Below are 20,718 nucleotides of genomic sequence, written 5' to 3' on the forward strand. Positions count from 1 at the left end.
GTGTTGACTTTTACATCATTCTTCATCCACTGACATTTCCGTTCTGTGAAAATTCCATAAGACTCGTCTCAGTGGAGTTCTGGATGGTCAGTCGAAATGCTGCAGTTCTGTTAGTCAATGAATGCCCTAGTAAAGTATTGTTTAAGACTTGGTGCAGCAATCAGGTGTCTCATTCCTCTCAAATCTTTCATTGTTTTGGTTTGGTTTGGTTTGGTTTGGTTTGGTTTGGTTTGGTTTGGTTTGGTTTGGTTTGGTTTTGGTGTTGGGGGATCCCTGTCTGGGGGGGGAGGTTTGGGGGAGGTACTTGAAAATTGTTTTAAGAGGAGCACAGGTAAAATGAAGAATAACACCAAGATGAGGTTTCGATGTTTTCTACTTTCTCACCAGGAGTTTTATCTCAATGTGACAGAGGAAAAACATCGGTTGTGTTGGTGGACTTGAGCTGTTCGAATAAATGATTGTCTTTAGTTCCGATTGGATTTTCTTTTCATTTGAGTGAAAGTCTCATGAGATTTCTCTAAAATTTTAGTTCACAAGTGAATTAAGGACAGGTCAGCTGTAAGCCATAAACATGTTTCTAAAAGGAAGTTGTTTCAGAACATTGGTAATAAAGTTGTTCGTTGCAAAGATGAGTTAAAGATGTGCACACTATAAAATGCAGCTAGTAATTTGGACTAGCCGAACCCCTGCGGATTCCGCTCCGAGGCTGTTGAATCTCAGCCCTGGGGAGACACCTGAAAGGGACTCGCAGTTGTTCTAGCGCCGCCCGTAGTAAGTACACAGTCACGCTCACAAAGTCATCCGAGCTTTGTGACTGGAATGGCGACAGGTTTTTTCCAAAGGGGAATGGTCAGTAACTTAGGGAGGAAAAGTATGTGTAAGCAAGCTTAGAGTTATAGTTCAGATCTGTTAGACCATTGGCTTACTATAAACATTCTGCATTTTAATAATATCACTATTTTGCTGATATAACAACATAAAATGCATTTAGGAGATTCTGTTCAGTAAATCGTATGAACATAATACTGCCCAGCCAACGTGGCTCGGTTGGTTGGAGAGTCGCCCTGCACACCAACAGGCTGTGGGTGGGAGCCCCACCAGGGTGTTGCTGGAAGCAGCTGGCGATGTTTTGCTCTCGCACTGACGTTTCTCTCTCCCTCTGCCCCCCCCCCCCCCCCCCCCCCCGTCCCACTCCTTCCTCTCTCTCTAAAACCAACAAATACATCCTTGGGTGAGGATTTTTTTAAAAAGTCATGTGAACATAATACTAAAAATACATCTGTACATTTGTTTTTATAAATAGATCATTTAAATACTGTCTACATTTATTTTTTGCTTTTAAATAATGTATTTTTATACCGTGAGTCACCTAATTCTTTGGGGAAATAGGCATAAAATAAGTTGGCAAGAATTTAATCATTTCATGTGAAAGGCACAGATTCAATTTGAAATAACTTTTATTTAATGCAAAATGTATTTTCCGTTGGCAAAACTAGAGTTTTCTCTAATTTCCTGTCTATATTTTTATAAATAAAATGTACTTCTTGGCTGAAATCTTTAAAATATTTTTTCATTGGAAGTTAGATCAGTCTCATAAACTTTTTAAATAAATTGTTAAGGATCTCAATCATGTATTCAATTCTGATTTAAAATAAAGCTCAGGTTTGTTTGACATTGTGGCAAATATTTACATTTTAGAAAACACACTTTGCCTGTATTTACTGAATGCAATTTTTAAAGTAACTGGAATTATGGAAACTAATAATCTTCTGTAGTATATGGAGGGAAGATGAAACTATATCATAGTTTTGTAGTTATGGTAAAATTCATTTCAACAACTGCAGCTGCAGAAACGAATCGTGCAAAGTGATACACGTGTGGAATGTACATTTTAGGAACCGAGCAATGCGCGTTCCTATTCGGTTGCAGACAGACCGCCTCCTGTCAGTCAATAGGCTTGACCATCATCTGAACCGCCCGCAGGGAGTACGAGCCGCCTCGGTACTCGGCCCAGAAGACCCCGTCCTGGTACTTGCTTCTGTAGTGGCCGCCTCGGTACCACACCCCGTTGAGGTTGGAGTGCGCGCAGGCGCTGTACCACCAGCCTCCTTTGTGAAAGTGGGCGCAGTTTCCTACGGGGGGAAAAAACGGAGACATGCAAGTAATGATGTCTTCTAAGCGGGGCACTCGGCAACAAACCATCAGAAACACCTGTGCGACAACTTTGTTTTGAGTTTTTCTTACTCCAGTTAGCCTTTGTCTTCATAAATTTGTTTCTTCATTCAGTTACTGTTACTTAAATACAAGGTCTGCGAAAGATCCCCTGAGTTGCCTTTCTCATCTTGCCCTTTGCTTGCTTAGGACTAGCTTTTATTTTATTTTTTTTTTAAAATAGGTGATTTGATTTTTTGGTAGCAGCATAAATAAAATTGCAAGCATCGTTTGCATGTGAGAGAGAGAGATTGGGGAAGAAATATTGTAAGTTGCTAAAGAGAGTGAAGTTTGGGGGAAATTAATTCTCAAAATAGCATAACTAACAATTACATGGGTATCACATGTAATTGTGAAAGAAAAAAATCACACGTTATGGCTGTTTTATAGCGCTTCCTTTTCTCTCCTGCCTGTGTGAAATGGGTTGAAGTGCTTGCCAGAAACAGCTGAATTGAAATATACATCAGTTTTCAGGGTGATACCTCTTTATTGGGGTCAGAACCTGGGTTAAAAAGGCAAAAGTACATGAAGATTAAATGTAAAATGATCTTATCCAGATGGCCTGATTGATTCTTTCTAAAGAAGATACTGATGGTGCTTCTGAATAAAGCTCCTTTTTGTTCCTTCACCAACAACAGTCATTGTTGCTCTTCTCCTTTGCTAAGAAAGGCCTTCACCCACATACACAGAGGGCTTGCTTCCTTCACTCCCTCAGGGTCTTAATTCAGATGTTACCTTGTAATAATAACTGTTGTTGGCCTGTAGAAGACCGACCACCCACCCCCTGCTGCCCACCAGTTTCTGTTCCCTTCCTTGGTTTTTTTGTTTCTCGTAGAGCACTGTCCCCACTGACATAACATTCGTCTCCCTCTAGAGAGTGAGCTCCAAAGAGGCAGCACCCTCATTCCCTGCTCTGTCCTCAGCACCCAGCCTGGCACGTGGGCGGTGCCCAGTGGGTGTCCGTTACAGACTTTAGGCAGCGGAGACTTTTATCTCCACATGACTACGTTTTTGTTGTTTTCCACCTCCCACCCCTCCAAGTTAGAGCAGCAGGCCCTCGTTCTTCATAGAGGTCGCACTTGGGAATTACCTTGCAGTTATGGAAGAGGCCCTAAAACTGTTCCTTTCAGCAGGTTATATTCCTTTGATCCAAAATGACCTTTCCAGAAAGATTGTTAGTGGTGTACACTTTAATAACAGGGTTCTATTTCGTGTATAGAAAGTGGGGGTTCTACAAAGAATACATGCCGGTCTTTCCTACTCACCTGTGTACGTATCCTTGTCTCTGTCCAGCGTGGTGAACTGTTTACCATTGTGCCACATCAGGGAATCCCCCGCATTTCCCTGGTAAGTTCCCAGGCGCAGTCTGTAGAAGTCACTTTCAGGTTCCAGGCGGAAGCTGCTATATTCAGCGTAGACTTTCTTATCACTCCAGTCTTCTAATTCAATCAGCAGCTTGTAATTATCTTGGTTGCTGAGCATATAAATGTTTTCCAATCCCAGCCAGTATTCTCCATCAATGTTTCCAAACCCCTTCTGTAAAAGAGCGTGAGTAGAGAAATAATCATCAAGATAGTAAGTGTTCTAATAGGGGAGTTTTAAACATCTGAGCGAAGAGTCGTTGGCCCTTTAAGTGGTGGTGCGAATTTCTGTTTTATTGGTTAGTAGTCCACCTGATCTTTAGGAGCCCCAAACAGTGTTTTGTTTTGCTTTCTCTTGTCAGCAGTGTTTATTTGCACAGCAAGTTTGAAACCCTATAAATAAGATGAAGGCAAAAGAGGATAAAAGTTATGCATAGCTACTAAAAACATTTAAGTAATGAACTACCCAGGTCCTTGAAAACGTCTCCTGATCTCTCTCATACTCCAAGAGCTCATGTTTTTAAAAGTATAGAGATGCTGTCCCCACCATAGCCAGACAAAAAGGACATCTATCATTATGATCATTCAGTAAAAATGATAGTGTCTGTCTTAGAACAGATTATCTTCTTTAGCTCTGTTATAGGTAAGATTAGTAACCGTAAGAAGATAAAGTAGTAATCTTCAGCATTCCCCCTTTGAAAAATTGTAGACTCATGTTTTGGGGAAAAAAAAGTTCAGTAAACATTTGCCCAGTGCATTCGTGCCGCAGAATTGAAGGTGGGTGAACCCGACCGCAACACCAAATGGATTTTCCAGGATGTCATGCTGCAGAAATTCTTTTTTCTAGTTACTTGTTTAGAAATTGACACAGCGTCTGACAAGGGGGAACATATTGATGTATCATTCTTTACTGCCAGTTTGTTTGGAGAATTAACCATCCACAAAGTAGAGTTTTCCCACCTGCCATCCTTAAATTGAAAGCGTATACCGTGTATAAGGAAGTGAGCATGATGAACGCGAGAAGGTGCTAACGACGACTGGTTGCTTCCCTTTCTCAAACCGGCATTGCATGATCCTGGTCCTATAGGAAAGGACCAGCAGCACCAGTGTCTGGTGTCAGAGCTTAAAGCCTGGTGGCATGGTCATCAGGGGGGGTTAGTCCAAGAAAGGGGGTCATCTTTTAAAAAGTCCTATACTTTACATGACTGCTTAGATACACTTGGTCACGGGTACCGAAGTGGTCACAACCAGAAAAGGCAGTCACCACCTTAGACTTGGAATTAGGGGTAGTCTTTGCAAAGAGTTACATGTACGTATAAGTCATCCAGACTGAACCGGGTCATGTTAAAGTGTGTCTTCGTTTCCTTTTTACATTCTGATTTCGACTTTGACACTGGCGGTGAGAATCATCTTTTTGACGAGTGTCAATGGCGAAAAACGTGGACAGTTACTTTTGAACTTTGTGTCCAACCTGTTGTGTAGAGTGGGCACTGCCGCAAGAGCCACCGTGTCCCACCTCTCCCCCAGGTGGGATCCGCCGGTTTACCTTGTAATTGTCCCAGTTTCTGAAGAAGTTGACAGAGCCATCTGTTCTCTTCTGAATAACAGTCCAGCCCCCGGGGTCCAGACCGTTCTCACACCACAGCTGCACTGGGCCGTTGCTGTGTTCAGGCTTAATCATGTAAATCCCACTCATGGAGTAGCCGGCCTCTTTGGCATGCTGGCAGTCTTTGAAAGGTCCTGTAATGGAAATACTACTGATCGCCGGGAAACTTAATAGGAAAACAGCCATATTAAAGCAGTTTTTAATCAAGAGTCTTACCTTGGTACCTTTCTTTACAGGTAACACTTTTTTTCTATTGCGTACACAGTGCTGTAAGTGCTGAAAACCAGAGAAAAGGACTACCCCGACCCCACTGTCCAGGACACTGACCTGTGTTGTCTTCCACTAGGCTTGTAAGGCTTTGTACAAATACACACGTTTTTATGCCGTTGTAATTCTAATGCTCAAAGATAATTAATTGGATTCTGTCTTTTATCGTAATGGGTATTTTCAGGGTTCCCATTCTAGCGCTGTGGTAGCTGTAATTACACAGTCTTCAACGTCACCATACCACTGCGCATTCCGCCGACCTTGGACGCTGGCGTTTCATCTGAATTTTGTGGTTAGAAATAACACTACACAAAGTGTCTTCTCACTGGCTTCATTTTTCTACATGTCCCTGTAAAAACGCCGCGGGTTTGATCTACTGGATCGGGAGAGTGGGAAACTTTACAGCTCGGCACAGCGCCCAGTTTACGGCGTTGGAGATTCAATGTCAGTGGAGTGCACCGGTTCTTTGACGTACCCCCTGAACACAGTGCGCGTGATCGAATGAATGTTACAAACACCAACTGCTACAGCACCCTTCTGGAAACTCACAGTGTACTTTCACATATCAAAGTCTGGAAAACCCTGAAATAAACCAGGGTTTCCCAAACTTAGACTCTTCTACCTTCCCCCATGTAACAAACAGTCCACGAGAGTGCATTTCAGGAATGTTGGCAGCGTGCCTTTCTAAAGAGTCGTATCGGTTTATATGACTGAGAGTGATTTTCTCATTTAACCTACACAATGATCCTGTGATAGTTCACAGATGTTCTGTAGATGAGGCAGTTAACTAGTCGAAGTTCCTGTACCTGAAGACTAAATGGTTTCTGGTAGCCACATAGTTCTGCATTAGTTTTTCCAGAAATGTCTTTGCTATTTCTTCTGTAGGCTAGAAAGTGTTTTAGGCCCGAGAGGTAGAGAGGCAACCATGGAGTCAAGCAGGAAGTGGGGAAGGGACAGGTAGAGAGGGAATCTCACTGCAGTATAGCAGGTGCTCTGATGGGGTTACGCACCCGAGTCACACACAGGAGGACACCGGCTAAGAAATGGCTAACCCAGATTTGCGGGGAAGAGATCAGAGTCGGCCTGTGTCCGAGCTGGGTTGCGGAGGTGGATCACCAGTTAGGCTAGTGGGGGTGGGTCGAGGTCACACATAGGTAGCATGCTGCATCACGGGGACGGAGAACTTGGCCTTACAGAGGAGTCACAAGGTCTGCGGCGTGAATGGCTGCCGGTGGAGCTTCAAGCTGGCGGGGCAGACACAGGGGCCGAAGCTGGTTCCCTCGGTTTAGAAGTGCCGTCCTCGTGGTTATTTCCTAGTTAGCCCCAGTTTCCGGAGTCGTCACTTAGAAAATAGCCAGGAGACCGAGGGGCGTTGCTCTGACTTTTCGACCTGTTAGCCTTGTGGCTGATGGACGTATGAAGGGGTTTGAACCGTCACCTCTGTATTCCTACCCTGCGGCCGTCACCGCTGTGTCTGCTCTGCACTCATTGGAGCGCAGTTGGGATGGTTCACGTTGAAGTGCACGTGCACAGGTTGGACCTGCGTGAGGTGCTTTGAAACGCTGTAAATGGTTAGAAACACCCAGATTTTGAATGTTAACAGGTATTTATAAAATACCTTTCTCCCCCTGTTATTTCATAGACCCTTGGATATTTAAGCAAATTGGAAAGCTCTGGGTTTTCTAAATCCAGCTTTGATTTGATTAGACTCCTATTTGTGCAAATTTCAAATTGTCTTCAACTTTAATCTTCAACCCACTTGTTTTGTGATGGGCTTCGAGTTTGTGGGGTGGGTGCCGGTTGGGCTGACCGTGGTTGATACAGAGGCTTGGGGAGATTTAATTGAAAGCCTTGTCTGGTACATGTGGATAAAATTAATAAAAGTAACACTTGTTGCTCCCTTTTTTCTACCCAGAAAGCATAGTAAATATCAGAATTTAGTATTTGTTTATATTTATCTCATAAATAAACCATTAATCTGTCTCACCCAGTGTGTAACTGTTGGTCTTGGCACAGATACTGTCTCCTTAGTATTTGGATATCTTACTTTCTGCTCTAGAATTAGATAATAAATTGTTCTTACAATAAATGTTTTACTGCTTTCTCAGTGCCATAAAAAGGATTGCTTAGTCGGAATTCTTAAATGACTAGTAGAAAAGGATAGTTTTATTTTTGAGAGGTCAAATAATAATTTGTGTATTATCAAAATAAATTAATTGACACATGCTTTGGGAATTTGTTCATAGTGGTTCAGCAGGTATAGAAGTACCTTTCTTTTAACATAGGTATTTTGTTAACTCTGTTCTTGCAATTGAGTAATCTTGTAATAATAGTCTTTACCTCCCATGACACACGATTAGATCCTTCTCTAGGCAAGAAACTAGAATTCTGTACCTAGAATTTAACGGACCAGTCTCTTCCTCGGTGGTTTTGATGACTGAAGTTTGTGTAGGGCTCACAAACTCCAGTTCATAGGTCTGACTGATAGAAAGACCGGTACTGATCTGTTGTGCCGCATCATTTCCCAGGGTGTGTTTCTTATAAAGAACCCCTGTTTTGCACAGAACAGTGGGTTTAAGAAAACAGACTTCATACTTTGAATAGCACTTTACTTGGAACCACCTTCAACATTCCTGCCTCCCCCTTTTTACAAACTGTTTAATTACCTAAATTTAAAGGAGAATCCTTCCCTTTTTGTTGTTGAATTTCTCAAATATTTTCTTTCTTTGTCCTTAGCCTGTGCACTTTGTGACAGGAGAAACAGAACCAAAAAAAAAAAAAAAAAAAAAGATAGCCAATTAGAGCTTTCAAGTAATCAATCGGTCAATGAGTAAAATCTTTTGAAAGATAAACTTTTTTTATTGTATTTTGACTTACGTATAAGATGCATATATATATTTGACGGAATTTCAGGAATGGGAAGTTTGAGGCAAGTACTTTCTTAAGTGATAATAGATTCTTTCTTGTAATAATATGAATTACTTTGTTTATTGATCTGTAAGTTCACAATGCAGTTAGCAACCCAAGCTTTTATTTTTGAAATTATTAAAAAACTTACTGATTGCTTTTCATGAGTAGCTAATAGAATCATATTCCAACAGCTTCTTAGCTTATTAACAGGTCTTCTTTAGTTTTTTTGTTTTGTTAATGTCACTATTCCACTAAAACCAACTGCATCTTCCAAATTTATAAATAGGAAGCATTTAAATAGTTGAAAATAAGTGTATTACACACTAAAAAGCATATTTTTAGTTCCCGATGACTGCTTTTCAAGTTTAACTTTTTAAGTTTACTTTCTATGTCCCGGTGTGTGACAAGGCAAAGCACACACAGGGAAATGCAGCAGCAGCAGGTGAAACTCAGTGAGGCCAGACCACACACATGAATCCCCTCCTTTCCCAAAGAGGCAGCCGGGCCTGGGAAGGGCCTTGCTGGCGAGTTACCGACCCTCAGTTTTCTGGTCTGACACACTGCAAAGAAATGTTCAGTGCCATTCACCTATAAGGAGTGAACTTATTTTCATAAATACTATTTGTAAAACAATCGCGTTTTCTTCTGTAAGAGACTAACCCAACATGCAGCCACCGTATAACATGAACAGTTAGGAGGTCCCCGATGCAGGGTGTCGGGGTGTGGTCATCCCCAGGCTTTGGTTTTGAAGTAGGGGACAGCAGTGTCCCTGGGGATGTCGTATGTTTAACTAACAAAGTTATGCCACTGTTTGCTGTAAGTTTGTTCTTATGAGGTGCATTTTTTCTTATGACCATGTTAAAAGAAAGCATAAAATTACCTGTCATTAAAGCACCTTTTAAAAAAAAAGATGGTAAGATATAGATAACATAACTTAACCATTTTTTATTGAATTTATTGGGGCAACATTGGTAATAGGGTTATACAGGCGTCAGGCTGACTTAACCGTTTTTAGTGTGCAGCGCAGCCGCCTCAGTGTATTGGGCTCTCGGCTCTCCCGCTCCCCAGAGCCGAAGCTCCGCCCCCAGAGCCGAAGCTCCGCCCCCAGCCGCACAGCGCCCTCCCTCCCCCACCTGCTGTCCCTCATTCTGCTCTGCATTTCCATGAATTTGACTCTTCTGAGTACCTCGAGTCACTGGAATTACACAGTATTTGCCTCTCTGCGACTGGCTGAAGCAGCTTTAAATAGTGCACACAAGTCATGTATTTAGAGACTTTAAAATGGTAATGCGCCAGCTGCGTGCAGAGTGCGCTGTGAGCTGCCTGGTGTCTGGTGTAGGCGTAGGTGTAGCAACAGGCGCCCACCTTAGCGCTGCCTGTGCGAGCACCCGAACCTCCGAGACATTTTTCCAGTCTGACACAGGCTGTTATGAGAAAGAGTTTAGCACATGATAAAGAAAAGAGCCTGTTTATTATTGCTGGTAGCAACTTCTATTGGATAAGAATTACAGAATATCAGAACTGGACAGAGATGTTCGAACTTTCCAGTCCAACCGGAGCTCGCTGCACAAGGGAGAAAACAGAGGCAGACAGGCCAGGCGGCTTTCCCGGGATCAGTAACGAGGAAACACGTTCTCAGTTCTGTGCACTTTTCTCATACATTCTTAGTGTACTAATAAACGTTCACATGGTGGAGCTAATTATGTCCTTGAACTTCAGAGACCAACATTTATAGAATAAAATAAGTAGAAATTTAATGTGTACTTATAACAACAAATAATAACAGGGAAAAAAGTTAATTCCTGTCCTTAATTGCTACATCAAGGTTTGGTTTATTAGGGGTATATACACCATTGTTTCATTACAGCAGAAATCTGTTTAATGGGAATTTTGATATGCTGAGTTCTTAGCATGAAATTTAATTCCTTAATGTTAGGTATTTAATGGCACTCCGGCCTGTGGTTACTGAGGGAACAGTATAAAATGAATGAATGCAGCAAATACAGCGTGTTCAAGTACAGCTGCACCTCGGTCCTCGTCGGCTGCAGGCCTCGTCAAACCCCGTGCTCGTCGCATTGTGACGAGAAAACAGTGTTTCGGCACTTGCTTGGGGCCCGTCCCACTTACTAGAACTTGTGTGAGTCACAACGCCAGAGTTCTGGGACGAATTAACGACGAGGACCAAGGCACCACTATACTTGTGTCCACTCAGCGACAGTGTCCTTGGAATGACAACCGTAAGAAGCTATGTAAAAATGTCATGTCAAGTCACTCCACATCTGTCTCGTGTCTGCAAGTGACACAACATCCATCTACTGGGAAGGAGCTTGTAACCGGAAAGCAGTCTCTACAATGTCCATGCAGACCCTGTGCGTGCATGTAAATACCTGGTAATTCGAGAGGGAATGTAAAAAGCGTGTTACGGAGACGTGCAAGGAGAGAAGCAGTCGCTCAGGCCTGGGGGGGTCAACAGGGCCTCAAGGAGGGGCAGCTGTTTTTATTTTATTATTTTATTTTGGTCTGAGCCTTATAGTTTGAATAGTTAGAAGACAGTGAGGTGATCTGTTTTATTGAAGCAAATGGTTTCCGTAAAGGAAATCAATAGAAAGAAAGCTGATGAAGTAGGACTGCTCTTCTGAGGAGGCTGTTAGTCTTACCCAGGTGAAGCAAACTGGACTTTCTCAGGGGGCAGCGGGGAGCCTGTAAGAAGTGGGATGTGACCCACGCGGTGGTTTAAGAAGACCGATCTTTGGGCAACGCAGGATAATGCGCTTCGGTGGAGAGAGAAGATGGAGCAGGGACACCAGCTGACAGGTTGTGACAGCATCTGAGTGCCCGGCACAGTTGTCGTCCCTGTTTTACAAACGAGGAAACAGCAGTTCTCTGCCTCCTCCCACCTGCTCGAGCTCACGCAGCCAGGAACCCAGAAGTCCCTCTCCTCTAGCGGCTATCGTGACTAGTTTGCATTTAAGCAGGACTTCTGGCTCCGAAACAGATGAGGGACACGTGCGTGACAGAGGACAGACAGAAGAGCAGCGTGGCCAGATCCCAGCTGACGGTGTGCAAAGCGAGAGGGGAGTGTCAGAGATGCGCTGGGCGAGGTCAGAAGTGGTGGGGACATACAGCAGAGTGCAGACATCAAAATCAGCTGACCCGTACATTTTACTTACATTTATTCTAAGGATAAAATCACAGAGAAAGCAAAAGCAGAACAGTTATTTATAAAATTTAAAAGAATATTGGTTATCATGTTTGGGGGGGATTTAAAGGTTATTCCCAAAATGTTAATGATCTGTTTATAAATATTTGGATATTCCAAATATTGGGAATAATATTTGGAAACTTTTCTTAAAAGTTTATTAGTATTTCCTAGATTTTCTTGAGTAAATATGTATTGCTTTTTAATAATCACTTACTTATTCCTAAAAGGAGAGTGCTAGGTTGGGAAAAAGATTATTTTAGGGTTCACTTACTCATTCATTCATTCATTTTTCGGGTATTTATTCTGGTGTTTACAACATGCCGAGCACAGTATGCCAGGCCTGGTCCCAGCCAGATGTTTGAGACAGAAAGATGAAAAAGACCGTGCACTCTCTTGCAGAAGCGCCCCATCTCGCAGGAAGGCAGACGCGCAGACATTAACTCCAGTGTAATACCACACGGAGAACGTGTTCAGGACCAGCAGAAAGAGCCGGCTCGAAGGGTTGTTTGAATCTGGGAAGGTGCACTTGAGGCGTTCTTTCAGTTAAGCCTTGAGATTTGCTGCCAGGTTGACAGATAAGCCGAGAGAAGGCATCTCACAGAGGATGCGGCTGCCTGCACGGTTGGTAACAGGGAAGCATCTAGATGCAAGCACGCGGCCTTGGTTGGAGCCGGGAGGGAGAGCTCCAGGCTGGAGTCGCCCGGCCGGTGGGGGCGCCTGTGGCCTGGGAGGCGTGCGAGACCTTGGAAACAGAACGCCTTGAAGGAAGCCCTCGGAAGACGTAGATGGGAGAAGACGCGGTGAAGGACCCAGAGAAGTAGGCAGAGTCAGGCAGAATAGGATGTGGAGCCTCAAGAAACCACAGAAGGGACTGGTCAGTAGTGTCCAGTCTGCGGGGAGACACCCCCCCACGGTGTGATGCGTGTGTTTGCAGGAGAGGTAGAGATATTAGAATGAATTCTAGATTTGGTTCGCGCGCGTGCGCCTGTGTGTGTGTGTGTGTGTGTGTTCGGCTAGTGAAAACGTATGCTTACATGGGTAGAAAGTGCAGATCGTAGTTCAGATACCTTTTTTCTATTGAGACTGAGCAAGAAGGTGTGGGTTTTGTCCAGATGTTTCCAAGGCAGGAAAGAACGGGGAAACCAGGCCCTGAGCAGACATAACCTCGGTACAGCAGCCAATGATGCGTGTGCCGAGAGTGGAGGTGAGGAGGAGGTGCGATCGTGGACTTATGGAGGGGGAAAGCGAAGTCTCCATGTTCCTTTGGAGGAGGAGGAGGAGGAGGAGGAGGGGAAGAGCAGCCGGAGGTCGGTAAAGGACTGGCGAGCAGCAGCGAGGCCCTCGCTGGGGGCCCACGGGATGGTGCGTGAGGAGCAGCTCATGGTCTCATTCCTGTCTCAGTGCTGGTAACTGGGACTGTACGAGGTTACTGTACGAGGTTGAATGTAAGACCACTTTTTTGCACAGAATGTACTGTTTTTATAGTCTTAGAGCTGAGAGATCTGTTTAACTTCGATTGTTTATACATCAGGGTGTTTTTTTCAACATTTTATTCTTTAAAAGAGGGCAAGGGTGGGAGAAAGAAACATCGATCAGTTGCTTTTTGCACACCCTCAACTGGGGGCCTGGCCCGCAACCCGGGCATGTGCCTGACTGGGAATCAAACTGGTGACCTTTGTTTGCAGGGTGACGCCCAGCCCACTGAGTTAACACCAGCCAGTGTTTAACTTCAATTCTTAATAAAAAACAAAACCAGAAATTTGAATATTTGTGTATAGTTATATCACCCAAGAAAAAGCAGTGACTCACCTTCATTGATGAAAGTTACCGGCGGTGTCTTGAAAGGGCCTTTGGTGGGAGACGTTGGCAGGTCTGGTGGGGGCAGAGAGTCTCTGGGGTCCCCCGGATCCCTCTGTATCTCATTGCCTCCCAGCAGCCCCGGAGTGTGCCGGTGGCTGTTGGGAAGGTGCCGCGGCACCACCTGGACAAGAGGAGGGGACCCCTGGGGGTCTTGTCGGGAAAATATCCTCAGGCACTGTTCCTCCAACAGAGTGATGGTCACGGACTGGTTGTTGACCAGGTCCGCCAGGGAAGCGTATTTTACCTCCAGCTCCCGGTACTTCGTCGCCATCCTCAGCATCTCCGTGGTGATGTTGAGGATTTTGTTCTCCAGCTGAGAGAGCTCCAGCGAGTTGTCCCTCTTGCGGATGATCTCGTGCAGCAGCTGCATGTACAGCTGCGTGACCCGCGAGTTCATGTTGCGGCTCTCCTTCCGCAGCAGCTTGACCTCGCTCACGATGTTCCCGTCCACGTCCACCACCAGCTGCAGGCCGTCTATCTCGCGCTTCTGCTTGGAGAGCACGTCCCGCAGGTTCTCCAGGTCCATCCTGGTGATCATGTCCTTGGTGGCGCCCGCGTCCTGCCCTTTGGTGTTGGCGCAGATGGGCCCCGTTATTTTCTGCTCGGGGACCAGGAAGGTGTAGGCGCACTTCCTGACGTCCTCTCGGCCGTCCGTGGCCCGAGGGTGTCTCCTCGGGGCTGCTGGTTTCATTTTGAGCTGGCGTCCTCTGCCGCGTTCAGCACCGGTTAGCAGGAAGAGCAGCACAGTGAGGGTCCAGAGAAGAGCCTTCATCTTCAAAGGGGCTCGTGTGGCGTCTCTTAAGAAACAAATCAACAAAGGGAAGAAGTCAAAGGAATTAGTGTTAATCCGCTTTTAAAGTCCGTAATATAAAAAAGCATCTAAGGGGAAGGCTGCGTATTTAATTGTGAATAAATTGGACCCGAATGAATGTTACTAATCTCTGAAGTTCAATATCATAGTGCCTTCGTGTTTGTTTAGCATGAGGTTTCAGAGGACAGCTCTCGGATGGCCACCTGACTGCTTTCTGCCCCCAGCTCAGTGAGCGAGTTTTGGAGCGCGCCCCTGGGTGCTGTGGCACCCTGACGAGATACTTTTCTGACCTCTGAAGAGTTCACTTACCATCTGAAACCTCTTAACACGGCGCACAGTGTTTGCGAAAACATCAGTCAAAACGTCATTCCCTAACTAGTGTTGAAGTTACCAGGTGACGACTGGTCAAGGTTTTATATTTATGTCGTGCAGCTGCAATTACAGTAGTCCTCTCGGTCAGTATCTCTTTGAACTATTAAAGAGACATTTTTGGACAAATCTGAAATGGGAATGTTGTAGCATCCTGTTTTTGGTTTTGAAACATGCCCTTTTGGGATTGGGCACAAGTTTAAGAATGATAGAATGTGCACAGTCATTATTGTGGGCGATCGTGTTTCCTAAATCACAATATTATATGTGCTCTCAGCTTAACTGTGACTCAGCAGGGTCATTCTCCTAACAGGTTCTCCTGAACGGTAGTTTAGCAAAATGTTAGCCTTCTCTAACCATTCCCACGGAAAGGAGCTGTCTGTAATGGAATGTGATTGTTAGAGTCGGAAAGTGCCTTGGAGACGGCCTCCTGCACCCAGTGCAGGTTCAAGGTCAGGGCCGCACAAGGAGGTCCTGCTGGAACCGGCTCAGGAATTCAGGCTCCCTGGCTTAACTGAGTGTTTACTGCGGTGGCCCACACTCTGCAATCTGTGCTCGGGGTGTTTCGGTTTTGCTGTGGCAGATGAGACACTCGCCCTCTCTGGTACAGCATCTGTGGAAATACCAGAACTCGCGTAGCTCCAAGAACCAGAGCCTTTCCTTTCCCTGTGGCTACTGCCCTAAAGAGGAGCAGCAGCTGAATGAACGCCCCTCTGCCTGGTCCTCGGCCAGCCCGGTGCTGTACCCAGGACTCTCAGCTGCCGGTTGTGGGGGGCGGCAGTTGCTGCACTGAGACCAGGCTTTTCTACCCTGTTTCTACCCGGGGGCTTGTTTTTCATTTGAGAAGCCAAGTCCCAAGTTGTGCGTGCCTGCTGTCAACGACTAGGACGCAGTAGTGACCAGAGTCCACACTGCCTGCGTGCCTGCTACATGCCAGGCATTGCTTCACGCCCTTCACGTGTGTTAAAGCATTTCCTTCTCATCGCAGCCCTCCGAGGTAGACTGTGGTCCCTGTTTGCAGCCGGAAGTTGAGCCCCTCGTGAGAGATGGAGCCACAATTTGAACTCAGGCAGAGAACTCCAGGGTTCATAGTTGTCCTTAACCACCACATCATATGTTTCTCCTGTTTTCTGTCAGCAGTACTGTAATAAAGCCCTTGTATTTGTGTTTGCTTAACACATGTTAACTATTTTGTATTTGTACCATTTTGCAAAGAAATGAAGCCTCAGGCGCGATGCAGGTGATCAGCTTGTCAGTTCTCTAGACCTGTGGTTTTTATCTTGTCATGTCGTCACTGCGGGAGTCTGAACCTTGTGCTGCTTGTTTTCCACAGAGTCGGGGTTGGCAAAACAAGGGGTGGGTGGAGTGTGGCGAATTATTGTTTGTTTGCAAAATAATTTAGATAGGAGGATGAGTATCACGTTATTCCGTGTGTATGTTAAAGGCCTTCTCTTGCTGACTGAGTGCCCAAAACACACTGGGATGAGTACTTTTAGTTTTTTGTTACACTTTGCTTTCTCACATCAGTAGGAGATTTAGACCTTCAGAGCCTTCTATTTTATTTTCGAAAGGGCTTTTACTACCTAGAATCACCTACACCAAAAACCAGTAAAAGATTCCTCATTACATTCATGGATTCGTGGAATCGAAATGTGGTTTAATTTAAAAACGAAGGGCAGTAAAAGAGCAGCGGATCCCCTGGGAAGACGCCCCGCACCCCCCACACAGGCACTCGCCTGCTGCCCCCCCACCTCTCGTCTCACCTTCAGAGCAGAACAGACCCTCAGACCACGGAACGAGCTAGTCATCCACTAGGAAACAAGCCACCAAAACCGGGAAAACTCAGAAAGTGTTGTGAAACTTCAAACCAAGCAGAATTTCCTGAACAGTGTCCTACTTGGAAAGCTTGCATTCCTGCCAGACACAGAGTTCTATAGAACAACTAAGAGTATGTAATCTAAGGCCGTAACGGTAACTTTCCGTCACGGTTGTCACGGAAGAACAAAGACGTGAGTCTGAGTTAAAATAGCAGCAGCTTCCTCTGGGCGTGTCCTGCCGGGCTGGTTGTGGGCTCTGCAGTTACATCATAATGTGGATGTATGTCCGGTGGGTCTACCCGCCATAAGAGAATCTGGCCTAAATTGCTATTTAAAGAAGGCAACTAAAAATTTAATTTTTTAAGTAAATACCATTCCCTTATCCTTATAAAAGTACTGACTGTTGTCATCTAACAGAGCAAGGAGCCGGCTTTTTAAGTAGTAGACTTAGCTGTATCATGAGTAAAGAACTGGCTTTAAAAATACATTTACTGTTACATTTTCTGAAACATTCTCTTATTTAATATTTTCCCACATATGTTCAGTTTTAAAAGTGAAAGATCCATAAATCTGTGTTACCTCATAAAACCTTTCTGTGTATGTTAAAATTTTCCTAGGCCCCAAGAGAATGTTATAAATTAGTTACAGTATACTTAAGTTTAAATCTGTCTTTGTGTGTTGTTTTTGGGGGGAAAAGTCTTCCATGCTCCGGGTTAATTCTCTCGGTACTTTTTCTCTGCCTGGCTGCTCCGTTGCCAGCGAGCAGAGAGAAGAAATGAGTCGGGGAGACTTCCTTTCGGATGGTAACCCCACAGAGGCACCTCGCTGGCCGTGGCTGCCCTGGAAATAGCATCAGGCGGCCGACCTGAACTCGGGAAGCATCCACAGCACCTCAGATAAAGAACTCGCAGGGTGTGGCTTGCGTGCTTCGGGCTGTGGGTCCTTCCCTGAGGCCTCAGTGAGAACCGAGGGTTAACGAGGTCCCGCACTTTTCATGGCCAGCAGCAAAAACATGACGTGTTTCAGATCCAGAGTTGCTTGGGAGTATTTGTCCGAATCTCTTGTGAAATATGTTTTACAGAGAGATCCTCCCAGAAGATTCTTGTAATTAGTATCTTTAATGTTTAGAAGGACAGAGGGTCTCCAAATCATCACAGACTTAAGTGTCTTTGATGTTAAAGCTTACTAATTAGTAACTAGTAATTTTATTGTTACTCACTCTCCCGATCCAGTTAAAGCCTCCAGATGAAATGGCGAAAGAAACCTCTTGCGTATACTTACCAAAATTATTTCTATATATTTTCTCTTTTAATCTTGTGTTCAGGTTAAGTGTATCTTCTGGATTTTATTTTCTAGTGGTAATGCTGACTTACATAATACCTTTATCACATTTTCTTTTTATCTCCAGTCCTAATCTGTAAGGTTTTTGGGTTTTTTATATGTCAATAACTTTTCTCGTTCAATTAATTTCAGCTATAGCAGCTTTTATTTTTGTTATCAAGTCAAATTACTGTTACATGTAAAACTGGGAAAGTACTTTAAATTTTAAATCTTAACGATACTACAGACCTGCTTAAATCATTCCAAGGATTTCTGCCTATATTTGGTTTTACTGTAATTGTGAGGTATTGTTGCAAAGGCCGTTGAGTTCATTTTTTTTTCTTCTTAGCTTTTTTCTAGCTATAGTTTAAGATATCTCAACAGTATAAATCTTCAGCACACACTGTAGCCAAATGAGGAAGAGTAATGTTTCCAGCTGATTAAGGTCGTATCCTTCTGTTTTTAATCACTGTACTATAAATATAAACCTCACACATTCATCTTAAAGTTAACATTTTATCCCCTGCCGCTAAAGCACATACACACGACTCTGTAAGCACAGCACTAAATATCACTAAATTCAGTCTCAAATAATGCCGTAGTCATAAAGTGCATAATGACCAGTTTTTACATACAGTGGCAAGACAAAACCTTTTTCAGATGAAACTGTCGTATACCCCCAAATTCTTTATCAGAGATTTTGGAATTTCTACAACAAATGTAAAATAAGTATGCATTTGACATACATTAGAATTAAAAGTATTAAAGTACCTTTTTGCATCTGTTGAGAAAGCAAACCCCAAAACTTGCTGCTCTTATCCTTGCTTTTAAAAGTCAGTGTAGGAGTTTGTTTGTCTGTGACTTGAATGGCAACTGCATCTTGGGTCGTTGAATCCGAGCTGTAGGCAGGAACTTCTTTTTCTTCTTACGACTCTCATCAATTGATCTTGACAAGCCACCTATGTAATTTTAAGTAGTGGAGTGGAAGTTCTGGCCTGCGGGCTGTCTCTAATCCAGCGGAGAGAGCATTGTGGCTTTGCTGTGCCTGCCACATGGAGAAATGCGGTAACCAGCTGCAGCTGACCCAGACTGCATGTACAGTGCCCTTGAATCGTGATTCCCTCTTTCTCAGAGGACTCAAGTTCGGCCCACATATTACGTCACCAGAAAGTTGCTGGAGACTGGGGGCGTGGGGGAGTCTCCTCCCTAGGATTTCCTCTCTGCGACCTTAAATCCGGTGCGGGAGCGGGATCAGCAGGAGGTGGAATAGCTCGGAACAAGGAGGGACTGTGCAGGTTGAAGGAAGGGCACCATCTGGAAACAAACTATCCTAGTTCAGCAGGCAATTATAAAACAAACATTTTAGTCTGCCGGCCAGAGATCTTTGAGGTTAAATACCGAAAAAAAACAGTACTCAACTTCACTTAGAAGTAGTCGCAGGCTGATGAGTTTGTTTTTTGTTACAAAGAACGAGAGTTACCTTGGGCGGGAGGCAGGCTCCGAAATAATGCATTGCTCTTTGTAGCATCGAAGGTTTAAACGTTTTTACTCAGTTGCCATTTCAGAAGGTTTTAAACTTACAAGAAACCTGAGGTGGTTGTAATATATTTATCTTACTGTATAATGTTTCTTAAGATAATCTCATTTTCATATATAATACCGAAAAGAAGTGGAAATCTGCGTGTTAAATTCTTGCAGAAATTGAACAGTTTTTAAACAAACTCTGATGCTATGTGTTGTCTTCCTCCTGTTCTACCACGTGGCACCTCTTGTCTGAATTAAGGTGATTCTTAGGCTTGATATGCTGTGATTTCAGTGGGAACATAACCTTGGCCTGAGTGGGGATAAAAAGAGAGTTCTGCCGTGGCCAGGTGGCTCCGTTGGTCAGAGGGTCATCCTGGGGTTGTTTGTGGGCTGTTTGTGGGTTCCATCCCAGTTGGGACACATACCTAGGTTGCAGTTCCATGCAGGTTGGGGCTCCTCTCTCTCCCTTCCTCTTCCTCTAAAATCAACAGGTGAGAATTAAAGAAGAGTGGATTCTGACACCATGCCCTCTCCCCCCTCTCCCCCCTCCCCCAGCCACTGGCTGTGTAAAACTTGGATGAGGCACTTGGATCTACCTCTGGCCCAGTTCTTCCGCTGTGAAATCGGGGTACTGGAGAGATGCACTCGTTGTTGAGCACTAACCGTGCTATTATATTTTATTAAATCAGGAAATGGAATTAAATAACTTGGTGGCTGAGGAAACACTGATGTAGGCATCGGTGCCTCATCCTTGAGCACCGGGGTGGGGGGCTGGGGGGTTAAAGTCTGACCCCGGAGCCAAAGCTGCAGCTGGTGGCAGCCGCCAGGCGACACCTTCAGGCTTGCGCTCCCTGTCCATGCCACGCGCTCCCTCCCCTTCGCTGCTGTAGCTCATCTTCGTCTTTCTGGTACTTCTACCATCAACTGTCCATCCACATCCGTATTTACAGTCAGCTCAGCTTCTGCCTCTGCCTTTAAATTCCCGTGTCCTATACAGGAGTGGCAGGGGCTGCAGACTCGGGGGCCTGTGGGGACAGTGCTCACATGACCGCAGCAGGCGAGGTAATAAAAAGCAAAGTAAACCAGAAGTGACTGACAACAGGAAAATGAGGGTCCTGAGGAACTGACATCACTATGGTTATGGCACCTGCACCCTTTCTAGCTCTACCTTGTGATTGCCTGATCCGCCCATTTTTTACGGAGAGAAAGTCGTTTAGGCATTTCCTGTGATGTTTCCTGATTCTAAAAATTCTGGGACGGATGGATTGCCCGCTTCTAGTGTCTGATTTACGTGACATGATCATGCAGTGGTCACATTTTATTCATTAGCAGCTTACTCTGGGCAGACGACGAGTAGTGTGTTCCTCCTGAGTCGTTTTTTACTTAAGTGATTTTGCACTTTTGAACGTCAGCAGTTAGTAATATCACCAACCACAGTAGGAAATTGGAATGGCAGGCGT

At 44.6% G+C, this 20,718-nt stretch overlaps 2 protein-coding genes across 4 annotated transcripts in view; one reads left to right on the forward strand and one right to left on the reverse strand.

The window, feature by feature from the left end:
• Positions 1-20,718, forward strand: part of RALGPS2 (Ral GEF with PH domain and SH3 binding motif 2) — a 120,996-nt gene that overhangs the window by 68,649 nt on the left and 31,629 nt on the right. The gene's annotated exons all lie outside the window — the stretch shown is intronic.
• On the reverse strand, positions 1,329-18,886 carry ANGPTL1 (angiopoietin like 1). 2 transcript variants are annotated; one of them, XM_053663706.1, is made up of 5 exons: positions 16,361-16,452; positions 13,367-14,214; positions 5,119-5,312; positions 3,477-3,747; positions 1,329-2,132 (listed from the first exon to the last, which is right to left on the reverse strand). In XM_053663706.1, exons 2-5 carry the CDS (start codon positions 14,187-14,189, stop codon positions 1,945-1,947), a joined length of 1,476 nt encoding a protein of 491 aa, XP_053519681.1. In that variant the 5' UTR covers positions 14,190-14,214; positions 16,361-16,452; the 3' UTR covers positions 1,329-1,944. The 2 variants fall into 2 exon arrangements, with proteins under 2 accessions (XP_053519681.1, XP_037001487.2); XM_037145592.2 differs by lacking the exon at positions 16,361-16,452 and adding an exon at positions 18,506-18,886 and having other exon boundaries at positions 1,330-2,132.

The sequence above is a fragment of the Artibeus jamaicensis genome, unplaced genomic scaffold (genome assembly GCF_021234435.1).
Source record: "Artibeus jamaicensis isolate MK-2021 breed Jamaican fruit bat unplaced genomic scaffold, CSHL_Jam_final contig_327, whole genome shotgun sequence".
Taxonomy (NCBI): domain Eukaryota; kingdom Metazoa; phylum Chordata; class Mammalia; order Chiroptera; family Phyllostomidae; genus Artibeus; species Artibeus jamaicensis.

Coding starts and splice junctions, on each gene's coding strand:
- ANGPTL1 (XM_053663706.1), bottom strand. CDS start 14,189: ATGAAGGCTCTTCTCTGGACCCTCACTGTGCTGCTCTTCCTGCTAACC. Junction 5,313..13,366: donor GGTAACTTTCATCAATGAAG/GTGAGTCACTGC, acceptor TTTCCATTACAG/GACCTTTCAAAGACTGCCAG. Junction 2,133..3,476: donor AGACAAGGATACGTACACAG/GTGAGTAGGAAA, acceptor TTCCCCCCGTAG/GAAACTGCGCCCACTTTCAC.